This window comes from Manacus vitellinus, unplaced genomic scaffold (genome assembly GCF_001715985.3).
Source record: "Manacus vitellinus isolate BGI_N305 unplaced genomic scaffold, ASM171598v3 scaffold_6_pilon, whole genome shotgun sequence".
NCBI lineage: Eukaryota > Metazoa > Chordata > Aves > Passeriformes > Pipridae > Manacus > Manacus vitellinus.
The window spans coordinates 28,264,781-28,284,010 of NW_021940750.1; the positions used below are offsets into that span (position 1 = coordinate 28,264,781).

Below are 19,230 nucleotides of genomic sequence, written 5' to 3' on the forward strand. Positions count from 1 at the left end.
AAGGTGAAGGAGACTTCTGCTGGGATTCACAGTGGAATGAAAAGGAAGGAAAAGATGGTTTTTCAGCTGAAAGGGATAGATTTGGGGTTTGTGAGCTGAGGACGGGGAATGGGAAGCATTGGGAGTTTCTCAGCCAGCAATAGGAAGCTGTATTTGCATACAAAAAACCCTGATAGCAGTGATAAGTGCATGGAAAATGTCTGTTGAAGATCCCACGGCTGCCTCTTTGGCCCAAGTCATTTTGTACACATGGCCTACTCATGTTTGTACCCAACTCTCTGTTTCTAAGTAAAGAAAAACTTGACATAATATTTATTTTTTTATTAATTCAGGATCAGATCAATTCTAGTCCCATCTTACAAAGAAATTCCTGGGATGCACACAAGCTTTCTTCTCTGCACTTGCGAGTACAAGTGCTCTGGCCTAGTCTTCCCTAGCAGTTGGGTTCACAATTTTCCCCAGGAAGAGCATGCTGTGGGTGGTTTTGTCAATAATCATCATCAGGAAGGGCCTGTTGAAGGTGATGTGAAGCGGAAGAGGAAACCGTCGAGACAACAGTGTTATTTCTAGCATGGTCGCTGCAGAAGCCTCTGTGCCATTCTCTCTAACATCGACCGTGGCCTTGTGAATTGCCTGGAAGGAAAGCAAAGATTAACCAGCTGGGGAAAAAATTGCTTGCCTTAACACTGTGAGAAGGTAATCTTTAAAAGAAATCACAGAAATAAACGTAGAACTTGTGTGAAAAAAATACTAACGTCCAGCCCTTCCAAGACAAGCAAAGCCTGCTCTGAGTTTAGGGAGAATTCTCTTCAACACTCTGTTGGAGTCAAACTTGGCTGCTAGCAAAGACTGAGCAACATAGAGGATATTTACTGTTCTGTTGTTTCTCAGAGTAAGATTTTGTCCTTAGTATTGAACATAGAAGTAAGTTTTCATTTTGCATCAATTTCTGTGTATGCAAAAAAAATTCTTTCTGCAAAGGCACAATAGTGACAAGCTTTATAATTTTTCTTTCTGTAACATAGCCCACAGATAAGACTTTACAGAGCTTTCTATGGGAAGTATAGCAAATTCATATTTAGGAATTCACATGATCTTATTTCATTGTCTTTGGTTAGCCCTCTGCTTTCTTCTTTCATTGTCCATAGCACATCTAAAATTTCCTCTCATGAGTCCCTGCTACCCTTCCTCTATTTACCTGTCCTGTATCCATAATCTAGATGTCCATATGTTATAAGACATTATACATTATGAGGAATTACCAAGTCATTAAACAATATATAATGGAAGGACCTGTAGAGGCCATCGAATGCAACCAATGCTACACTGTGTCACCTCTCACACTGGATAAGGTTACACGGGGTCTAATCCAGTCAGGGTTTGAATATTTCCAAGGATGGAAATTTCATAGACTCTCTAAGTAATCCATACTAGTTTTTGATCACCCTTGTGGTGAATTTTTTTACATATCTGATCAGAATGTCCTATTTTCTATCTTGTGTGTGTTGCCCCTCGCCATATCACTGTGCATCTGCAAGATTGTGTCCACCTTCCCTGCATCCTCCTAATAGGCATCTGTAGCCAGTGCTAAGAACTCCCTCTTCACCATCTCTTCTTCTGACTGAACAACTCTAGGTCTCCCAGCCTCTCCTCATACATCCAGCGCTCCAGCCACATAGCCATCCTACTCACCCTCCAGTGGACTCACTCTGCACCCATGTGTCCACATGTCCCTTGTGTTGGGAGCCCCAAACTGGATGTTTAGTACTCCAGAGGTAGTTTCACAAGTGCAGAATAGAGGGGAAGGATCACTTCCCTCAGGACACAAAGCATATATCCCACAGGACACTGGAGAAATAATTTTGTTTATCTGTATATTCATTTCTTGTTTGTGAAATGGGGCTATCCCGGTGCCACAAGTCTGTTGTCCATATAAATTCTGAAGTGCTCAGATAACAAAAGCTATATACATAATACCATCTCTCTTTGCATACTTACTTTGGAAACCTTCAGAAGGGTTTCTTCTGCCACTCCGGAGAGGTCAGCCTGGTTACTGAACACCTCTGTCACACCCATTTTCTCAAACAAGCTCTTAACATCATAGGAGCCAGAGACAGAGAATTTTGGAAGGTCCAGGTAGACTTCTCTTTTCAAAAATAAATGAAAAATGTGAGTTTGTTATTGCAAGATTCCTTGATGCAGTAGCTATGGCAGGTATACACCCATCCCAAATACCTGTGGAGCTAAGGTTTGGCTTCCTAAGACAGAGATAAATCCCATGTTAGAGAAGCAGAAACTGAGGTACCTATACCACCAACCACAGCCTGATCAGTGGTGCAGGGACAGAGTGATAGTCTAGGAAAGTGACTGGCTGGAAACTATCATCCAGACTGGAGAAAAATAAATTGTATTTTCTTTTGAACTAGATTCTTCCTACTGACGGCAAGTTCCTGAGGGCAATGTACCCATGTGCAGGATCCTCACAACTGGTAGCACTCTCACTGCTGTGACTAAGGGGGTTGAGTAGAGGGTTGCCTTTAGTTATGAAATCACATGATTCCTTGTCTGAGTTAAAGAAACTAAGCAATGCTTGTTCCTCAAAGCTGTGCTTAGCAATTCATTTTGACATCCTAAGCTTTACCTTTCCCAGATGAGTAGTTTTGGCCAGTTCAATATTTAAGCAAAACCACAATTAAAATATTACCTTATTTTAAGTGATTCCATCCAGTTGGACACTGTTTCTTTCAGCAGAGCATCTTCCACGTGTTTCATTTTCCCTTCATCAGGCAGAACAAACAATGAAGTAACATTTCCTGTGTAGGGGATTTCTACTACCCAGCAAGACAAATTTTCATCCCTGTGAATATTAAAGGCTTTGTTTTGATGCATCATTTTGACTTTAACAGAATTCTTGGCATCCAAGAAGAAGTCATCATCTCTCGTGTTCAAATTGTTGAAAGGTTTTTCCCAGGAACCTTTTGACAAAAGAATGAGTACAGAATTCAAAAAAGAGACTAATAAAGGCATGTAGCATTAGTTGATGCTTAAAATGTTGTAATTGAACAGTAGAGGCAGCAACCAGCCTATCTCAGTTTAAGGATGCTTTGGAAAGAAACTTTACCTCCTTTCAATGGTTTTAATAGAAATCACACAAGAAAATATAAGTTGACGGTTGCCATAGAAAAGAGATGAGCCTCTGCCTGTTGAAGCAATGGTAAATTTTTCATGGACTCCAACCATGCAAGTGTCATCCATGTTTGACCATGTTTTGCACAACCAGAAAGGCACAGAAACCTGTGGTTTTCAACACATGATCATAAGTTCCCAAGCTCATACTTTCTGAATATTTTCAGCTCTGAACCTGGCTTAAAATTGATATGATATTAATCAGTTCTTTTATTTTTTCTTTTTTTTTCCTCATATAGAAAATGATTTATCATACCTGGCTTTCAAATATTTAGCTATATAATTTAAAAATAGAAAGATGTGTTTTAAATTAAATGATAGGATAGGTTCACAATCTGAAAAAAATTACTTTTCTTAGAACTTCCAGAGCTTATATGTATAACTGCTACTCGTGTTTGTCACTCACCTTTAAAGAAAATGTAGTTAACAAGAACCATCATGGTGTTCGGATCAAGACTCTCAACTAAATCAACAATTTTGCCATGTGTTTTTCTTTCCACGTACTCATTGATTTCCTTTATAGCCTCTGGAGGATTTTGAAAGTTACTAGAAATAGCTTCAGAATAATAAAAATGTATGACATCATCCAAAAATTTTTGAAGAAGTTTCAGTCGATCATCTATGAACAGGGCATTGCCCATGTTCAACTGGACTTCTCGATGAGGGTCACTCAGCAGCTGGAGGACACACCGAAATCCTTCATGTATCTCCTGCTTCTCCATCTCTGTCTGGTTGAAGAAAAGGCCTTTGTGCAGCTCTCTGAGTGTGTTTGATCTGGCCCCCAGGGACAGCATTGCAAAGGCAGTGGAGATGCTCAAAGGAGAGAAGAAAATGTTCTTGTTGCCTGCCTCCTCTCTGACCTGCTTGTAAAACCTAAATGCAAAGTCAGCGTTGCTGGGGGCTATCTTGACATGAGGGAGGTTTTCATCTTCAGCCTGGGAATGGTCTTCTGGGGAATGGGGTATTTGTTGCTCCTGCTGCTGACCCTGGACTTGAAGTCCAAGAAGTAACAAACACAAATACAATGCAGACTTCATTGTCCTTCTGAAGAGTTCTGTTAAGAAAGAACAGAACAACTTTTAGATCTAGAGAATTTTTTCTTTCCTACATAAAATGTTTTTGTGTTCTAGATACTGAGTTTCGGATGCCAGTTGTTAAAATTACTTTTCTATTTAGAAATACTCTTCTACTTGGCCTCCTGGATGGTCTATGTCTAGTAATTTCTCTTAGTTTGTGACCAATGAGCAAAGGAAGAATGATAGTAATGTGGCATTGCCAGGAAAGAATCAATGTTGTGTAGGCTTTTGTGAGGTATTGTGTGTGAAGTAGTTCTTGCCTCTGACCAGCATGGCCTTAGTGCACTCCCGAAGTGCCTTGGGATGCATGACTGAGTTAATCCGTGGGCACCCATGTATGTGGTAAGCACTTTGGCAGAGGGACCAACTTTTGCTGATATGTTTCTCTACTACCCATGGTCTTGTTATGACATTAGTTTTCAAAAACTGCAGAGATACAGTCAGTTATAGCTGTGAATAAAATCCACCTCAATGCTCATCCCTTAAACTTTTCATGTCTTTCTGTCTCTTTCATAGCAGCTCTGACTCAAGACCTATATTATTATTTCAAGATATTACCTTCAATGTTTCAGCAAATTGAGGACAAATTGAGAAAGTTTATTGGCTCTCTCTGTTGCACATAAACTACCCATAAGGCTGTGAAGCCCGAGACTCGAGAGCTTAGGAAAAGCTACAGTGGAAAATGCCTTGTTGTGTATGTGTAATTTGATGACATTTTCTCTTCCTTTAACTGACTTAAGCAAATTCTACACAACCTCACAGTCTCTCTTCTGCCCTTTTCAGGGAAAGAACCATGAAATATACTGGAGAGTAATGTTCTCCATAGAGTTCCTTACCTAAATCACCTTGAATGACAGAAACTCAAATCCATGAAGTGGGCAGTGGCCTGCAGGAAAATCGAGATGGTCTGAATATTGTTCATAGCAGCTATATACTCATCCTGGAGCATGGGATTCTGCCCCCAAATCTGCCTCAGGCTGTGTGTCTAATGCCAGGTTAGGTTTAGGTCTTGCATCAAACTTTTCATGGGGAGTTGTTAATTCCAGGTTCCCCCTTTTCTGGCTGCCTGTTATGAAACACTGGAGATACAAGCTATGGAAGGGCTGAGTATGGGAGTTGTGCTCAGCATGTGTAAAATTCTGGATAAGAACATCGATTTGGGAAAAAAAGCATTCTAAATACTGGTAATTCATTTTGGTCTGGTAAGCATTCTTTTCATAATTCCCCCAATCTGCTTTTGAGAGAGATTTGATTTATCTTTCTGGCCTCTTAACTGCAAGTCATCTGGTCTTTAAGCACACTAGAGAGAAATAATGCAACTATCTTCATTCCTGCATCAGCCTAGAATAGTCAGGACATTGAGATTACAACTAAATTTACTCATTAGACATCTTGGTATTGACTGTTGAGTATTCATTTTGGACTTCATGTCCCAATCATCCTGTCACTATAGCTATGAGATAGATCACTGAATGAATCCTGCTTCAAACATCCTGAACATGCTTTCAGACCCTAAAATAATTTCCATATTACTGTACAAAATAAATTAATCTCAGAATTAAATACTGTGCATTAAATAGCAGGGATCACACACAACATAGATTAAAAGACTTCTAAGAAAGTACAATATGGTACTTACTGTGCTGGACCGACCTTTCACAGTGCTTCTTTCCTATTCTTGATTTGCCTTCTAATATTAAGTTAATGTCCACTGGTAAATATTAAACAGGGCAAATAAGATTTATTTGCAAAGCAAAGGTTGAGTAAGCTATTTTTTTCTGAATATCAATCACTGTAAATCCTTTGTTTCCCGTCACACAGGCAGAATGATGCCAACACCTAGGGCTCTAAAGGGAGAGAAAGACCATGGACTTTGCTACTCTTGGGCTTGAACAGAACTGTTGGCAAAAGAGCTTTGCAAGGTGGTCTAGCATAACCATGGTAAATGAGTTTTAGAGAACAGAACATGAAAAGAACTGGAAAGCTAAGAAAGGGCCAAAGCACTGGACACTGTGCCTGCACCTTGTAACTGAACTCTCTGCACAGGATTTCCTGATGAAACAATGCCATCTAACTGAGTACCAAAGGCAGCAGCAAGTTTGTTCAGGAACAGCTCAGTATCTCCATCCTGCTCTGTAGTGCACACTGTAGGTATACCCTAACTGGTATTGTTTGATGGACTCATTAACTTATTAGAAAAAGGATAGTTGTGGGAGAAAGCCCTAACTACGAAATGTGGAAAGAACACCTTTGGCAACAGGATCACCACGACGGCAACCCTCCGGAATTAGACAAATTAGAGACACTTACAGTTTAAGCTTAGGACTTGTGGTTGTTATTGTATGGTTTCACTTTAAGCTTTGTTATTCCCCCCCACGCAGCGGCTTCCCTGGACAGCGCCATGTTGTCCTGCCCACTGAGCCAGCCCCGCCTCTGTCCTAATCCCATTGGTCGTCTCACCCGTCTCTCCCCAATCCCTGGGTTTCTATTAGGTTTTGATCCTCCCGTTTCTCCCATTGGCTAGCTGAGTACCTAAGCCCCTCCTTCCCCTGAGCCTTTACCCAATCACATCTCACTTCCTGAGCCTTCCCCCAGAAGCCTTATGAATCCTCTGTCTGTTTGAATAAAGGCTTTTCAGCATCGGATCCTCAGGGTGTGAATATCGTGGGTTTTGCCACCCAGCACAGTGGCTAGCACCATCCGGCCCCGTCTCTGAGAGGCTATGAGTGTGGAGCCGGTCCCTCGGTCAACACCTGTCAGATAGTCAGAACACTGGTTAGGTTTTTGAAACGCCTTTGATGGGTATTTTAAAAACTATTAGAGCAAAAAGTAAAGTATAGTATAGCTTGAAAAATAGCTAAAATAAGAAAACAAATGGAAGAATGAAATGGGCAAGCTTTCCCACAGCAAAATTTTAGCTGGGGAGAACATTCCCCCCCCCCCCCGTGTTATATACGCAAAGGAAAAGCATGAATTGTATACATACAATATATGTCATTACATATATACTGTATACTACCTTACACTGGGTTCTCTTTCAGAGGAAGCTGAAACAGGCACAATTTAGCTATTTAGAAGGTTATTTAAGGATGAGATGCATGTCACCCATCCTAATTAGCAATGACTAATTATTTCCATCAAATGTACATGATTTTGCCCCAGGTAAACTTACAACTTATCTACACATAGGAATCAATCCACCATAGTTGTTGCTATGTAACTACTCTCTCTTACAAGACAGAGGTAGGGTTGGTCAGAATGTATTTCTGCAGAGAGGGGTTTTTTCATGACGTGCAAGTACCCAACAAGTTTATTTTAGTATTATGTAAAAGGACCAAGTCTCAGGAGCAGCAAGTATGCTGTTGCTTAACTCTAGCAATGAGAAGCTATTTTCCTCAAGTCTAGGCCTGCCTACATAGATAGCATTAATCTTTCAGCCCAGTCCTAATGCTTGGCTAATCATCTGAAGGATGCTATGTTTCCAGAGACGAATTTCTGGGAATGGCAAAGCTGCTGCAGTGATTCCTCTATTTTCTCCCAGGACATGCAGCAGCACTCAGCATGTCAGAGAAAGGGTGGAAAGTTGCATCTGTCTCTGCTCACCACTCCCAAGCACCAGCTTTTCTGATCTGACCCATCTTTTCCTAGGCAAGGTCAGCAGTTACAGCAGACCCACAAATGATCATTTGCGAAGAATCAGTTTCCCAGCAATTCCAGACAGATCAGCATGGATAATGAATGCATCAGTCACACCTAGTCCTTTGAAAATCTCCCTTAGGTCATAGGTGTAAGAAACAGAGACTCTTGGAAAACGTGTCTCTTCTGTTGAATGCAATGGAAAATGAGGGTGAATCACCACATGTGGGTATCACCTGCATGTCTGCCAGGTGGCAGGTCTGTGAGAACCCAGGGAAGGGAAAACAGTTTGTTGATTCACTGCACATTCCTGTAGGTGAAAATGTCTGTGTCCCCAGGACAGGTGTCACTGGGAAATGCAAGGCTAAGCTGGAAATTTTGTGCAGTTTTGCAGAAAGGAGATCCATCAAGGGGAATTACACAGAAGAGAGTATGGAGCTCCTGGGTGCTTTGAGATATGCAGTGGCTGGGACAGGAGGACTCTTGCTCCAGGAGCCAGGGGACTCATAGAAAGGACTGACAAACATGCTTTTCCCATTTCCCTAATAATGGTCTATATGAAAGGAATTAAAGAATAATTTAATTATCTCTGTCCCTACTGTCTGCTCAGTTATGCAACGTCTTGGTTCCACCTTGCAGGAGCAGTTTCATCCTATATCATTAACTTATTTCTGTTGCTGTTTGGTCATCAGATTATTCTGCTAGCTTTGCAAGTTATATTTCTGGGTATTCCAGGGCAAAGGATTTATGACTGCAAAAAGAAAATATCAGCAAGATAAGGATTGAGCAAGATGAATGTGTACTTTGCATGATAAATCCTCATCCTATAAAGATCTATCATTCAACATATATCTGTGCAAAGTTCATCTAAATAAACTTATTGATACACATAAATCCAGTAAAATCAGGAGTTTGGTATAATCGCAAAACCGCTGTAACTAGAATAAAATCAAGTCCTCTCTGTATACTTATCTTTTTCTGTAAAAGGCATCCCACATGTGCTCTCCATGTCTTACAAATATTCATCCTTTTCTCCCCCAAAAATGGAAGTACTTCAGGCTCCCACTTCAAAAAGCAGTATGACTGACAGAAAGAAAAAATGCTGAAGACTAAGCAAAAGTATGTGACAGAACTGGGAATAGAAGCTAGACCTTTTCTATTTTGTTTTCAGCTTCTTCCACCAATGCAATAGGAATCCTTGAACCAAATTTTCATATAAACTCGTAGTCTGCTAGATGGAAGTTTTATAAATAATCTATTTTATTTCTTTAGTGTTATGTCTCAGAAGGAAATAAGTTATTACCAGGGTGTGATTCCATTTCTCATAACAGACATTTTACCTCAGATGATAATTTCATCAGTGTTCAGAAAACAATATTTTATGTTTTCTGCTTTTTCTGTACCTAATCTCCTAGCATTGAAAGAAAAAGGGTTCCCAAGAGCATATAAGCATTTAAGACCTGATGTGTATTGCATTGGAGTCAATCAAACAGCATTTTAGTGTTCAAGATGGTTAATCTGTCACTGACAGCTCATCTCAAATTCTACTAATGTATTTTCCATACTGTCTTCCCAGATGAAGATATTGGTGTTGTAGACCTACTTAACAGTATCAAAGCTTTTCAAAATAGCTGTTATAAGTTTTATAAAAATCACTCAAATAAAAGAGAGGGAAAAATAAGTAATAGTAGGTAAACTGTGAGGCCAGAATTTTGCTCTCAAATTGAATCTTAGCTTGAATTTCTTTTTCCATCAAACTCAAGTAGTTAAGACTGCAGACCAAAACCCTTAATTAAGTACAACAGTACAAGAACTTAGACATGGCACATGTAACTCCCAGAATTAAAATAAATGACAGAAAATGAAAAGTGGTGTGCCCTCCTGAGTGTCAGTGAGGTTAAAACCCAGCCCGTCCAGCACCTGAGCCTGGCTGGTGGCTTTGGAGACCAGGGCCAGCAGAGCAAAGGCAGCAGAGATTCTGACCAGGGAGAAGAAAACACTCTTGCTGGTTTCTTGGGCTGTCAGTGTGTGTTCCTGAGGACTTTCCATTTGCAGGACCCAAAAGAATCTCCATTGTGGGTTTGCTGCTCCTGTGGTGCTTAGTTTTCTTACACTGCTTGTGGCCACTGGACTGTTGACAGTCAGGGACAACAGGCTCACACGCAGCAAAGGAGCATTGCATGCAATTATGTATAAAGAAAAAGCAGAATCAATTCAAGGTTTCTTGATCTAATTGTAAGTAGATTTCATATCTGGGTACCATTCCAGAAACAACTCCTAAATTCATCCATCTGGCCCTTGGAGAACCTCTATAGCTTTATCAGGTTATAGCAACATTTGTCTTTCTGACTTGCCAGTAAAATAGCTTCTAAAAATTTTTAGCAATCAAAAAATATGAGTTTGCCTTTAGTCTGGCACTGTCTTCGAGGCTGAATTAATCACCTGGGATCTGGTTATATCTGTCTGACTCAGCACTAGTTTGGCAGTGGTATTACTGCAGCCACGGTCTGCTTTGTTTAACATCACTGTCAGATTTGAGGAGTGAGGAGCTATGCATTTTATCACCTCCATCTCTGCCTGCCTCTGCACAGTTGGAAGGACAGCTGTGTGACATTGACTTTGGGTGCTGAGTCTTTCTCAACAAGGGGTCCACCTGCCAAGGGAGAATCTCCAATGGCCTTTTTCTGCCAACTCATTCCAGTTTGAAGTGTAAGGCTGTACCTAGTAAGCAGCTAGACCTCTGAACTAGTGACATACTTTCTGGATCATAACAAAAATCTTGGTTTCGGTATTTTTAAGGAGTGGATATAGATGATGGACAGTGTCTATACTTCCACAGTAAGTTCTATCACATTTTAAATTGCCTTTGAGTTCATTTATATTACAATGCAGTAGAATTAAACTTGTACTTCATGATAGTTTCTATGTGCTCATTTGTGAAATTTGTGAAATGTTAAAGGTATCTGCATCATCAAAGCATTGCTGTATCATCTGAGGACCAGCATAAATTCCTAATGAGGAGCAGCCTTTTGAAAATAAGCATGCACAGTTACTGTGACAACAAATGCACAGGACTATTTAGAAGAAACCACCAAAACACATCTATGCTAAGTACATGGGAGTCTCACAATCTGTGCCTTACAGTAGTTTTGAAGGAGGTTTCCTGAACTTCCTAATCTTATTCCACAGAAGGGCAAAGGGGCTCCAGTTCCCTCACTGTTCAGAAGTAGCTGGTGAAGGTCTATCAGCATGACCTGGAACTTAGTGTCATTCAAAAAATGCAGATCACCAGCAGAGTGGGAGCTTAAAGGGCTAAGAGCCAGAGGGACACTTTCTGACTCCTCAGTTGTTCACTCTGGCTCCATTTGTCCCAGTACATTGAGCAGTTCTGGGGCCCAGACCTGGCCATCAGCCTGTAGTCACTCACATCCTTATATTTTTAGTACAGTTTCAGACACATGCCATCTATGATTCTTCCAAACAAGTGCTAAGCATGCTTTTGGAGTTAGCACAGGCCAGGGGGGATTCCCAATAAGCAGCTTGGATGACTTGCAGGGTTAGGGTTAAGCAACGTGGATATAAACAGTGATGAGCCATTTGACCTCATGGTCAGAGAACAGATCTCGGAGCACTTTATTTACTAGCATAGATGTAAACTCTGGAAATATGATTAATCTCAATGTTTGTTTTATTCCTTCCAGGTATTCATACTCTATTGCTTCTGAACTTCTGTTTAGAGAAAAACTTCTATTTACAAGAAATACGTGATCAAGTCTATAACACAATTTTAGTAACACTTTTTGTGTATTTAGCTGACTAAAGCATTCCCCAGCTCTAATTTAGCCACTGCTTCCACTTAGGTTTATGTAGCATTTCTTACTTAAAGGGGGACTCAAAGAAGCCAAGACATTGTGGGTGGATGCCATCAGCTGTGAATGTCATAAAGGGGAGTATAGCAAAAGACTTGACCTTCAAAGGAAGCGCCTAGGCATGGTCTGAAAGTGACTGACTCTCCCAATGTGTGGTTTGCAGCTATGCCTTCCTTTTGCTGGAAACCCTACCAATGTCAGAAGCTATAGTTGCTTCAGCCGTTACCTACTCAACAGTGTATTTTGCAGAGAATTCATTTGGATTTATCCACCAAACCCATTCTCCATCCATGGAAGGGCAGGTCTGTACTTCCATCTTCTAGGCAAAAATCCTTGCCAGAATTTCAGGTCCAATGCTAGCTATCCTTTTGCAAGGGTTGACCTGACCAGCCTGGAGTTTAGGATGTTGGAGGTGTGAGACTGTCTGCCTTCAGGAGAGGGGTACATCTGACCATGAGTGTTCCTGAATATCCTGTACTCAAGGCAGATTCTCTAACTGCACAGACTGGTGTGGGTAGATAACAGTTACCTTGGAGAGATTGAACTCTAGAGAGTAGCTCCTTCTTGGATACTAATTGCTCTATTATCAAATTGACCTCATGACAATATTGACTCAAATTTCTGATTAAATTCCTATTCACCTCTTTCATTATATTTAAAGAAATTGAATCAGAACCAACACACTGAGAAGGGTCTGGTTTTTTAACCTCAGTCCATGTTGCTATACCCCTGAGCAGTGTTAAATATGTTTATCACTCTTAAGCATCTGTGTTTGATCCCACAGGATGGAACAGGGAGGGAGCCAAGCTGACATCACACCAGACTGGCTCTGTTTCTGTCGGCATCCATCTCTCGTCTTGCTCAATATCTTCTCAAGTGCCAAGTCTTGGATTTGGATTTTGACACTGCCTTGGATTCATAAGGCTGCGTTAGGAAAGGTGTGTCAAATTGACACAGACATCCTCAGAGAGGGGAGAAATCATTTTCTCATGGAAATAGAACATGACTTTTTTCATCAATAACATTCACATGGAAGAGAAGAACTAAAATATTCCTGAGTGGACTACATTTGTATTTTAAATTTCCACATCAGCCCTTCAGCACCAGGGCCTGGTGAGAACCAGCAGCAGCTGGAGCAAACCTCAGCACTTTCTTTCCTTCCTACCCACAAATCAGACATGGCCTCTTAATTTGTACTTTATTTATTTACACTGTTTTAAACTGATTGTCTCAGCTGGATATTACCTTGCTTTTCAAACATGGCATTTATCACTAAAAGTCTGATTTACAAAATTCTTCATAATTCACTAACAGGTGTATGTCAGTTGTTACTTTCTACTGAAGGAGAAAGCAAGAACAGTGTTTTTAAGACACACTCTTACCTGACTTCTTTGGAAAAAGAAAATTGTTAGTAGCTGTTTTGATATAATTTTAAACATAAGGAATGATAATTTTATAAAATACAATTCAAATCAATAAGACCAGTCACTGACTAGTCATTTTTCAGTTGGATTTACAATTTTTCCCATGAAGAGGATGCTCTGAGTATATTGATCAACAATCAACAGCAAAAATGGACGGTCGAACTTAACAATAGGAGGAAGAGAATGAGGAAGAAAATCTATGCCAGTGACTGCCGCAGCCTCTGTGCCATTCTCATGAATCTTCAACAGGGCCTTGTGAGCAGCCTACAATAAAATACAGCAAGAATTAATGTATATGGAGGATGCACTGTGAAATGATTCAAAGTAACACTAAGTTAATTCAACTACTACCTTTCACAAAAACTGCTGGTAGGCCAGGAACCAGGAAGAAGGGCACTACAGCTCATGGTTTTTTAGCACTGGTGTCTCAATAAGCAAGTATTCTCACATTCAGTGTTCCTCACCCCAAGTGCATCCAATACAGACCTTACCCACTGCACGTCTTGTGGAATTAACTGAATATTCAAGCAAATTCACAAGGAATGACAGTTTCAAAGGGAAAGGAAGCCAGGCTCCAGAACCACTCTATATGTATTCCTAACAGCACATGCATTACAGTTTAGCCAGTAGACTACAACCTTGATACCAAATTTTTTATTAAATTATTTTTGGGCATTTTTAATATTTTTCTTTTACTAGCCCCAAGATGTTAGAACATTGTAAGTGCTGCTTTCAGAATGGCTGTAAGAATACTAGTCTTTGTCTTCACATTATTTTCAGTAAGTGGGATGTTTTCCTCAAGTCTCATCCATCTTACATTATTAGCACTCATCAGAGCCTGCGACAATAACATCAGTTTTTAAATCCTTTAAAATTGTACAATGAATCTTGGAAAAAGGCTGCTTTTCCTGGTAGATATGCTGATGCAAGACATCCCCAACAGTTATCCATGGATTCTTCTTTCTCATGCGGAAAATGCACTGTGTTCAGTTTCCGGTAAAGTGCTAAACCCACCTCTCCACCCACCCATCACCTTTGCCTGTCAGACAAAAGACAGATCTTATCTCCAGATCCTGGAGAAGTCTGAGAGAGTTTACAGTGACTTTATCAGCTAAATGTTCTATTTCAGAGTATCAGCCAGCCCTAGCAATAAGTAAAATTTCACAGCTTAGCTTAGGATAAGGCACTCAGGTGTTAAGGAATCCACAGACTATTGTTTCTGCTGACAAACTTACTTTTGACACCTTCACATCAAGGTTTCCTGTGATTCCAGACAGATCAGCCTGATCAGAAAACACATCAGTTACACCCAGATTCATTAAGATCTTCTTTAAGTCATAGGTGCCCAAAACTGATAGTTTTGGAATATGCACTTCTATCCTCCTGTTAATTCAAAAGAAAATTATGGTAGTTATTGCAATCAAAGCATGCCTTGGACTGAAGATTCCCAACTTGCTGGTGGTTCTTCTGTGCTAAAATGTTAGTCTTTTAATCTAAAAGAGATGGCAAGAAAAAGAAGATGGGAAGACGATAGTCTGGAGGATAAGGAAAGTATGGAAGGAGAAAAATATCAGTTGGGCTTTCTTGTATGATTCTGCAACACAGTCACTTGGTAAAACAACAAGCAGTGGTGCCGCCAGCATTTTTGGAACAAAATTTGCATTTCTTTTCTAACCCTGATGGTTTTTCTTTTGGAATTCACACCCCATTCCCTCTGAGGGATCTGACTGCTCTGCATTATGTTAATGTGCTTAAGACAAGAGAAATGGAGACACTTAATATCAACTAGAAAATATATGGGGAAAAAAATTTAATTTTCCACCTCACAGACCTCTTCCCTTACCACAAGGCAATGCTGATTCCAATTTCTGCTGAAAGTATCAAATCATCAAATCACTTGGTCTGACCCTTTACACTTATTCCATTGCTTAAACCTCCCATCAACATCACAGGCTTGTAACTGTAAAACCTGATCATAGTATTCAGACTTTGGATTCTGACTACCTTGAATCATCAAATCAAAGTTCTATATTTACCGTCTTTGAAGTGATTTTTCCCATTTAGACACTGTGTCTTTTGTCAGGCCACGTTCCAACTGTTTCATTTTTCCTTCATTGGGCAGGATAAACAGTGCTGCAACATCTCCCTTGTAAGGAATCTGCACCACCTTGCAAGACAACTTCCTGTCAGAGTATGCTTTATAAAATCCATCTCGAGTCATCATCTTCACTTCAACTGAGGTCTTCGCATTCACATGGAAATAATCCTTGTGGGTCCCTCTAATACTGAAAGGATTTTCCCAGTAGGCTTAAAACCAAAAGAGAAATAATGCAATTGAATACTTACTTCAAGGAGGATATCTTAATATAGTCTAGACTAATGTACACTAGATAAACCCATATCTGAAGACTAACTTGAAGATAAAAGGTGTTACGAGTTTACTAAAGGTCTCGTTCCCTGTCATCTTTGCTCTACTACGTTCAGCAACAACTAAATATCTCAGGTTAAATTTTGTAGGGACTTGTACAACACCTTTCTAAGTCAGATAAATTACATGAAGTAACTTCCTTATATTACCTTATGTTTTATTTGAAGCAAATGAAAGCTGACCAGGATCCAGTGACTTGCTCTCTGTTTTCAGAATATTGCTTGTAAAGCAAGTTTCACAGCAGATGTCTGCCCTTTAAAAGGTAACATGTTAAGCTCCTTACATGCTTTTTCGTGTTCTTCATGTTGTAGCACTAAGGAAAAGCTTACATGCCAGAGCAGCCTGAACTTTTGGTCCTGAACATAACTGCTTTATGTTAAATGGAACAGGGCTTCCAGGTCTTTGATCTTCAAAGTGGTTTTCTCTTGATGTTTATTGAACTGAATTTTCTATGATATTTTATTTTGTATTAAAACAGGTCACTCACGAAACAAATAGGGATTACAGCTTGCCATTCTGTAAATATGTTCTTTTTTAATATTGACTAGAAATAAACTAAATTTGAAAAATAAATAACGGAATGTGAACTCCACAGTATTCTGATTGCTTTATAACCTTTCCTCCTTGCCTTCCAGAAAAGAAATATACTCTGATATGGTACTCAGACTAGGCGCCCGAGACTAGGGCATCCAAATTTAATTTAAGAACTTGAAATTAAATCTGTTTTGCTGAAAGTTCATCTATTTCTAAACATTCATTTCTGAGTGGAAATTCTATGTGTGTCCTGCATGCTGCTACAAGTAGATATAACACCTAAGAAGTTAATCATTGCCAAAGTAATGCATTCACTAATACCTCTTGGGATATGTATAATGTGGTGACAAGTTGTAGAACATTTAGGCTTCAACTCCAGAGGTACCTACCCATTTTAGACGTGGACTGTAAATAAATTAAAATTTTTGGTAATTTTTGTTAATCAGCATTTCTAGAATTTAGTTTTCTACTCCGTACAGCATGTGAAAAGATTTTAATTTTAAAAATAATAAGTAGATGAAGTCTGATGGAAAAATTTAACTATGCATGAATCTGTTGTGCTCTGGCAATTCCCTATACTTGAAGTTTGCAAATAAATGGACTTTTATTCTTAGAAGTCTAGACATATGCTAGAAAAACTTAGACATGGAAGACGTTTCAAAGTGTGAGAACTTTCAATATTTTTTCATGATAGCCTCCTCCAAACACTTGCCTTTTTTTAAAAAATTATTCAAAAATAACTTAGCATATTTGTTTTAATGCAAGTGAAGCAGATGCTGCAGTAAGTAGCATCTATGTAACTTACCTTTGAAATAAATATAGTTAACAATTACCATTAGGGTGTTTGGATCAAGTTCTTTAAGTATTTGCTTTATATTCCCGTGAGTTTCATTCTTTACATAATCATTAATCTCTTTTTTAGCTTCAGTGGAATTCTGGAAGTTACTAGAAACAACATTTCCTCTGTACAGTTTTTTGATGTCCTTCAGAAATGTTTTCAGTGGCTTCAGGTGATTGTCCATGAACAGGGTGTTCCCCATACTCAGCTGCACCTGGTTGCCAGGGCGGTTCAGCAAGAGGAGGAGATGACGAAAGCCATCATGTATCTCCTCCTCCTGAGTGTTGGTGAGGTTAAAGGCCAGTCCTTCCAGCACCTGAGCCTGGCTGGTGGCTCTGGAGCCCAGGGCCAGAAGAGCAAAGGCAGCAGAGATGCTGACTGGGGAAAAGAAAATGTTCTTGCCAGGTTCTTGGGTGGTTGCTTGCCTGTAAAACCGAAAGGCAAAGTCTGTGTTGCTGGGGACTATCCGCTGGCAGGACTCAAGAGGATCTCCCTCGTGGGAATGTTGCTCCTGGGGTTCAGTTGCATTGGGCTGGTCACTATGGTGGTCAGTCTGGGTCAGGCTGTGAACGTTGAGGTGAAGCAAGGCCACCAGAAAGCACAGTGAGAGGGTGGCCTTCATCTTTCTTCACAGCTACTGCATGGACAAAGAACAAAATGGTCTTGGATGCTGGAGGTCAGCTGTATTGACATCTCATCTTTTGTTTCTATCTGCTACTGCCTTCAACTGGTAATCACTGTTACCTCCTGACCTGCTCCTTTGCTATGGAAGTGGTTTTTTTAAATCATTTGCTTCTGAGTTTATCTGTAATTCCTGTCCATTCTGTTGCTGCCTACTTCAGTTCTGCTTTACTCCAGCTACAAAAGTTCCTTGTTACTGGAGAAAGAAACGTGGAGAAAGAAAGAAACAAGTGAGTATTAAAGGAAAATAAGAGTCAGAGAGGGAGAACAAGAGAAAAGGCTTTTTTTTTTCTTTTGTCTCTATGTAAATCTATTTTAAAGCAAGGCAGCACAACAGAAGCATTGTGATTAATTCTTTTATGTTCATCTCTTAAGAACTCTTGGGATTATTATGTTATTTGTGATTGAATGAGGCTTACGTTGAATGACAGTGCAATGTCAATGGAAAACAATATGAGATTGCAGCATTCAAAAGTGATATTTTCTCTTTTTCCCGACTCATTTTAGCATACAAACTGACTAATCATGAGAGCTGGTAAAATTTTTCTGCTTCAATACCTGATTAGGTTAAAATATGTTTGTTTACTTTAAATGACCACTCATGTAACGTGTTCCAGATGGGGGATACACACAGGAAGGAACATATCCTGTCATGGGAGGGTGAGGTCACTGGTGTGGGCTTGGCGTCTCCTGTCTTTCCAAACTTGGTATCAGCAGGAAGGTCTCCTTTTGTAAGGTAAATGGGCCTATAGCCAGAGTAGCGCTCAGCAGTGAGACGGGATCATGACATCTTAGACATTTGGAGTGACTGGGCCTGATTTTTTGTTTGTTTGCTTACTGCTTTCTCTTTTACCAGTTAGACCCAGAACATGCTGGGATGATTTGTAATGTCTAAGATGCTTAACCTGTCAGAAAACAGGTAAGAGCTATTCCCATTAAAAAGATTGTATCATTGACGAGAAAAGTAACTCCAAATAGCCTTCCCTTTATGTCCTACTTGAAATGGAACAGCTGCAGGGCAGATGATCATGAGTTACCTGCTCACCCCCCAATCAGTTGTAAAGGCACTCAGCAGAGCGGATGAGAGGTTTACTGGTACTTTCCCCACCCTGTGTCAGCACTATGGCCACTAAAATTCGAGTGAAAAGGAGCCAGCTTGTCCTTCTGCAGTTTTGCTCTATGTGATCTGAGTAAATTGGGATTTACAGGAGAAGTTGGCAGAGTAAAATCAATTTGTGAATTCTGTCTGGACCATTTACTCATTCATTTCAGTTTTGGTTATCTGGTTGTAGAATAAAGGTCTCTATGTAACCTTTGTTGATCTCACCAAGGCTTTTGATACTGTGAGCAGAAAAGGTCTGTGGCAGATTTTGGAATGTTTAGGATGTCCCCCCATTTCCTTAAAATGATCATCTCACTTCATGAGGATCAGTGTGGCCAAGTCAGATATGGTGATGCTCTCTCTGAGCCCTTTCTAATTACCAATGGTGTGAAACAAGGCTGTGTTCTTGCACCAACTGTATTCACACTCTTTTTCAGCATGATGCTCCAAAGGGCC

General features: G+C 40.0%; 2 protein-coding genes across 7 annotated transcripts in view; both read right to left on the bottom strand.

The window, feature by feature from the left end:
• Nucleotides 1-300: 300 nt before the first annotated feature.
• LOC103766531 (alpha-1-antitrypsin) overlaps nucleotides 301-19,230 on the bottom strand; it is a 20,329-nt gene continuing 1,399 nt past the window's right edge. The window contains exons 1-6 of one of the 5 annotated variants that reach the window (XM_018082386.2): nucleotides 6,573-6,779; nucleotides 5,099-5,148; nucleotides 3,593-4,240; nucleotides 2,705-2,975; nucleotides 1,999-2,146; nucleotides 301-633 (exon numbers count right to left, since the gene is read on the bottom strand). In XM_018082386.2, coding sequence (XP_017937875.2) covers nucleotides 424-633; nucleotides 1,999-2,146; nucleotides 2,705-2,975; nucleotides 3,593-4,223 — 1,260 coding nt within the window. In that variant the 5' untranslated portion in view covers nucleotides 4,224-4,240; nucleotides 5,099-5,148; nucleotides 6,573-6,779 and the 3' untranslated portion in view covers nucleotides 301-423. Of the gene's footprint in view, nucleotides 634-1,998; nucleotides 2,147-2,704; nucleotides 2,976-3,592; nucleotides 4,241-5,098; nucleotides 5,149-5,901; nucleotides 6,110-6,572; nucleotides 6,780-19,230 lie in introns of those variants that run through there. The other 4 variants (XM_008933576.3, XM_018082384.2, XM_018082385.2 and 1 more) reach the window with 4 other exon arrangements.
• The window catches only part of LOC103766533 (alpha-1-antitrypsin), a 7,990-nt gene continuing 1,711 nt past the window's right edge, over nucleotides 12,952-19,230 (bottom strand). For both annotated transcript variants that reach the window (XM_018082382.2, XM_008933577.3), the window contains 4 exons: nucleotides 16,959-17,628; nucleotides 15,228-15,498; nucleotides 14,427-14,574; nucleotides 12,952-13,455 (listed from right to left, as the gene is read on the bottom strand). In XM_018082382.2, coding sequence (XP_017937871.2) covers nucleotides 13,264-13,455; nucleotides 14,427-14,574; nucleotides 15,228-15,498; nucleotides 16,959-17,613 — 1,266 coding nt within the window. In that variant the 5' untranslated portion in view covers nucleotides 17,614-17,628 and the 3' untranslated portion in view covers nucleotides 12,952-13,263. The remainder of the gene's footprint in view (nucleotides 13,456-14,426; nucleotides 14,575-15,227; nucleotides 15,499-16,958; nucleotides 17,629-19,230) is intronic.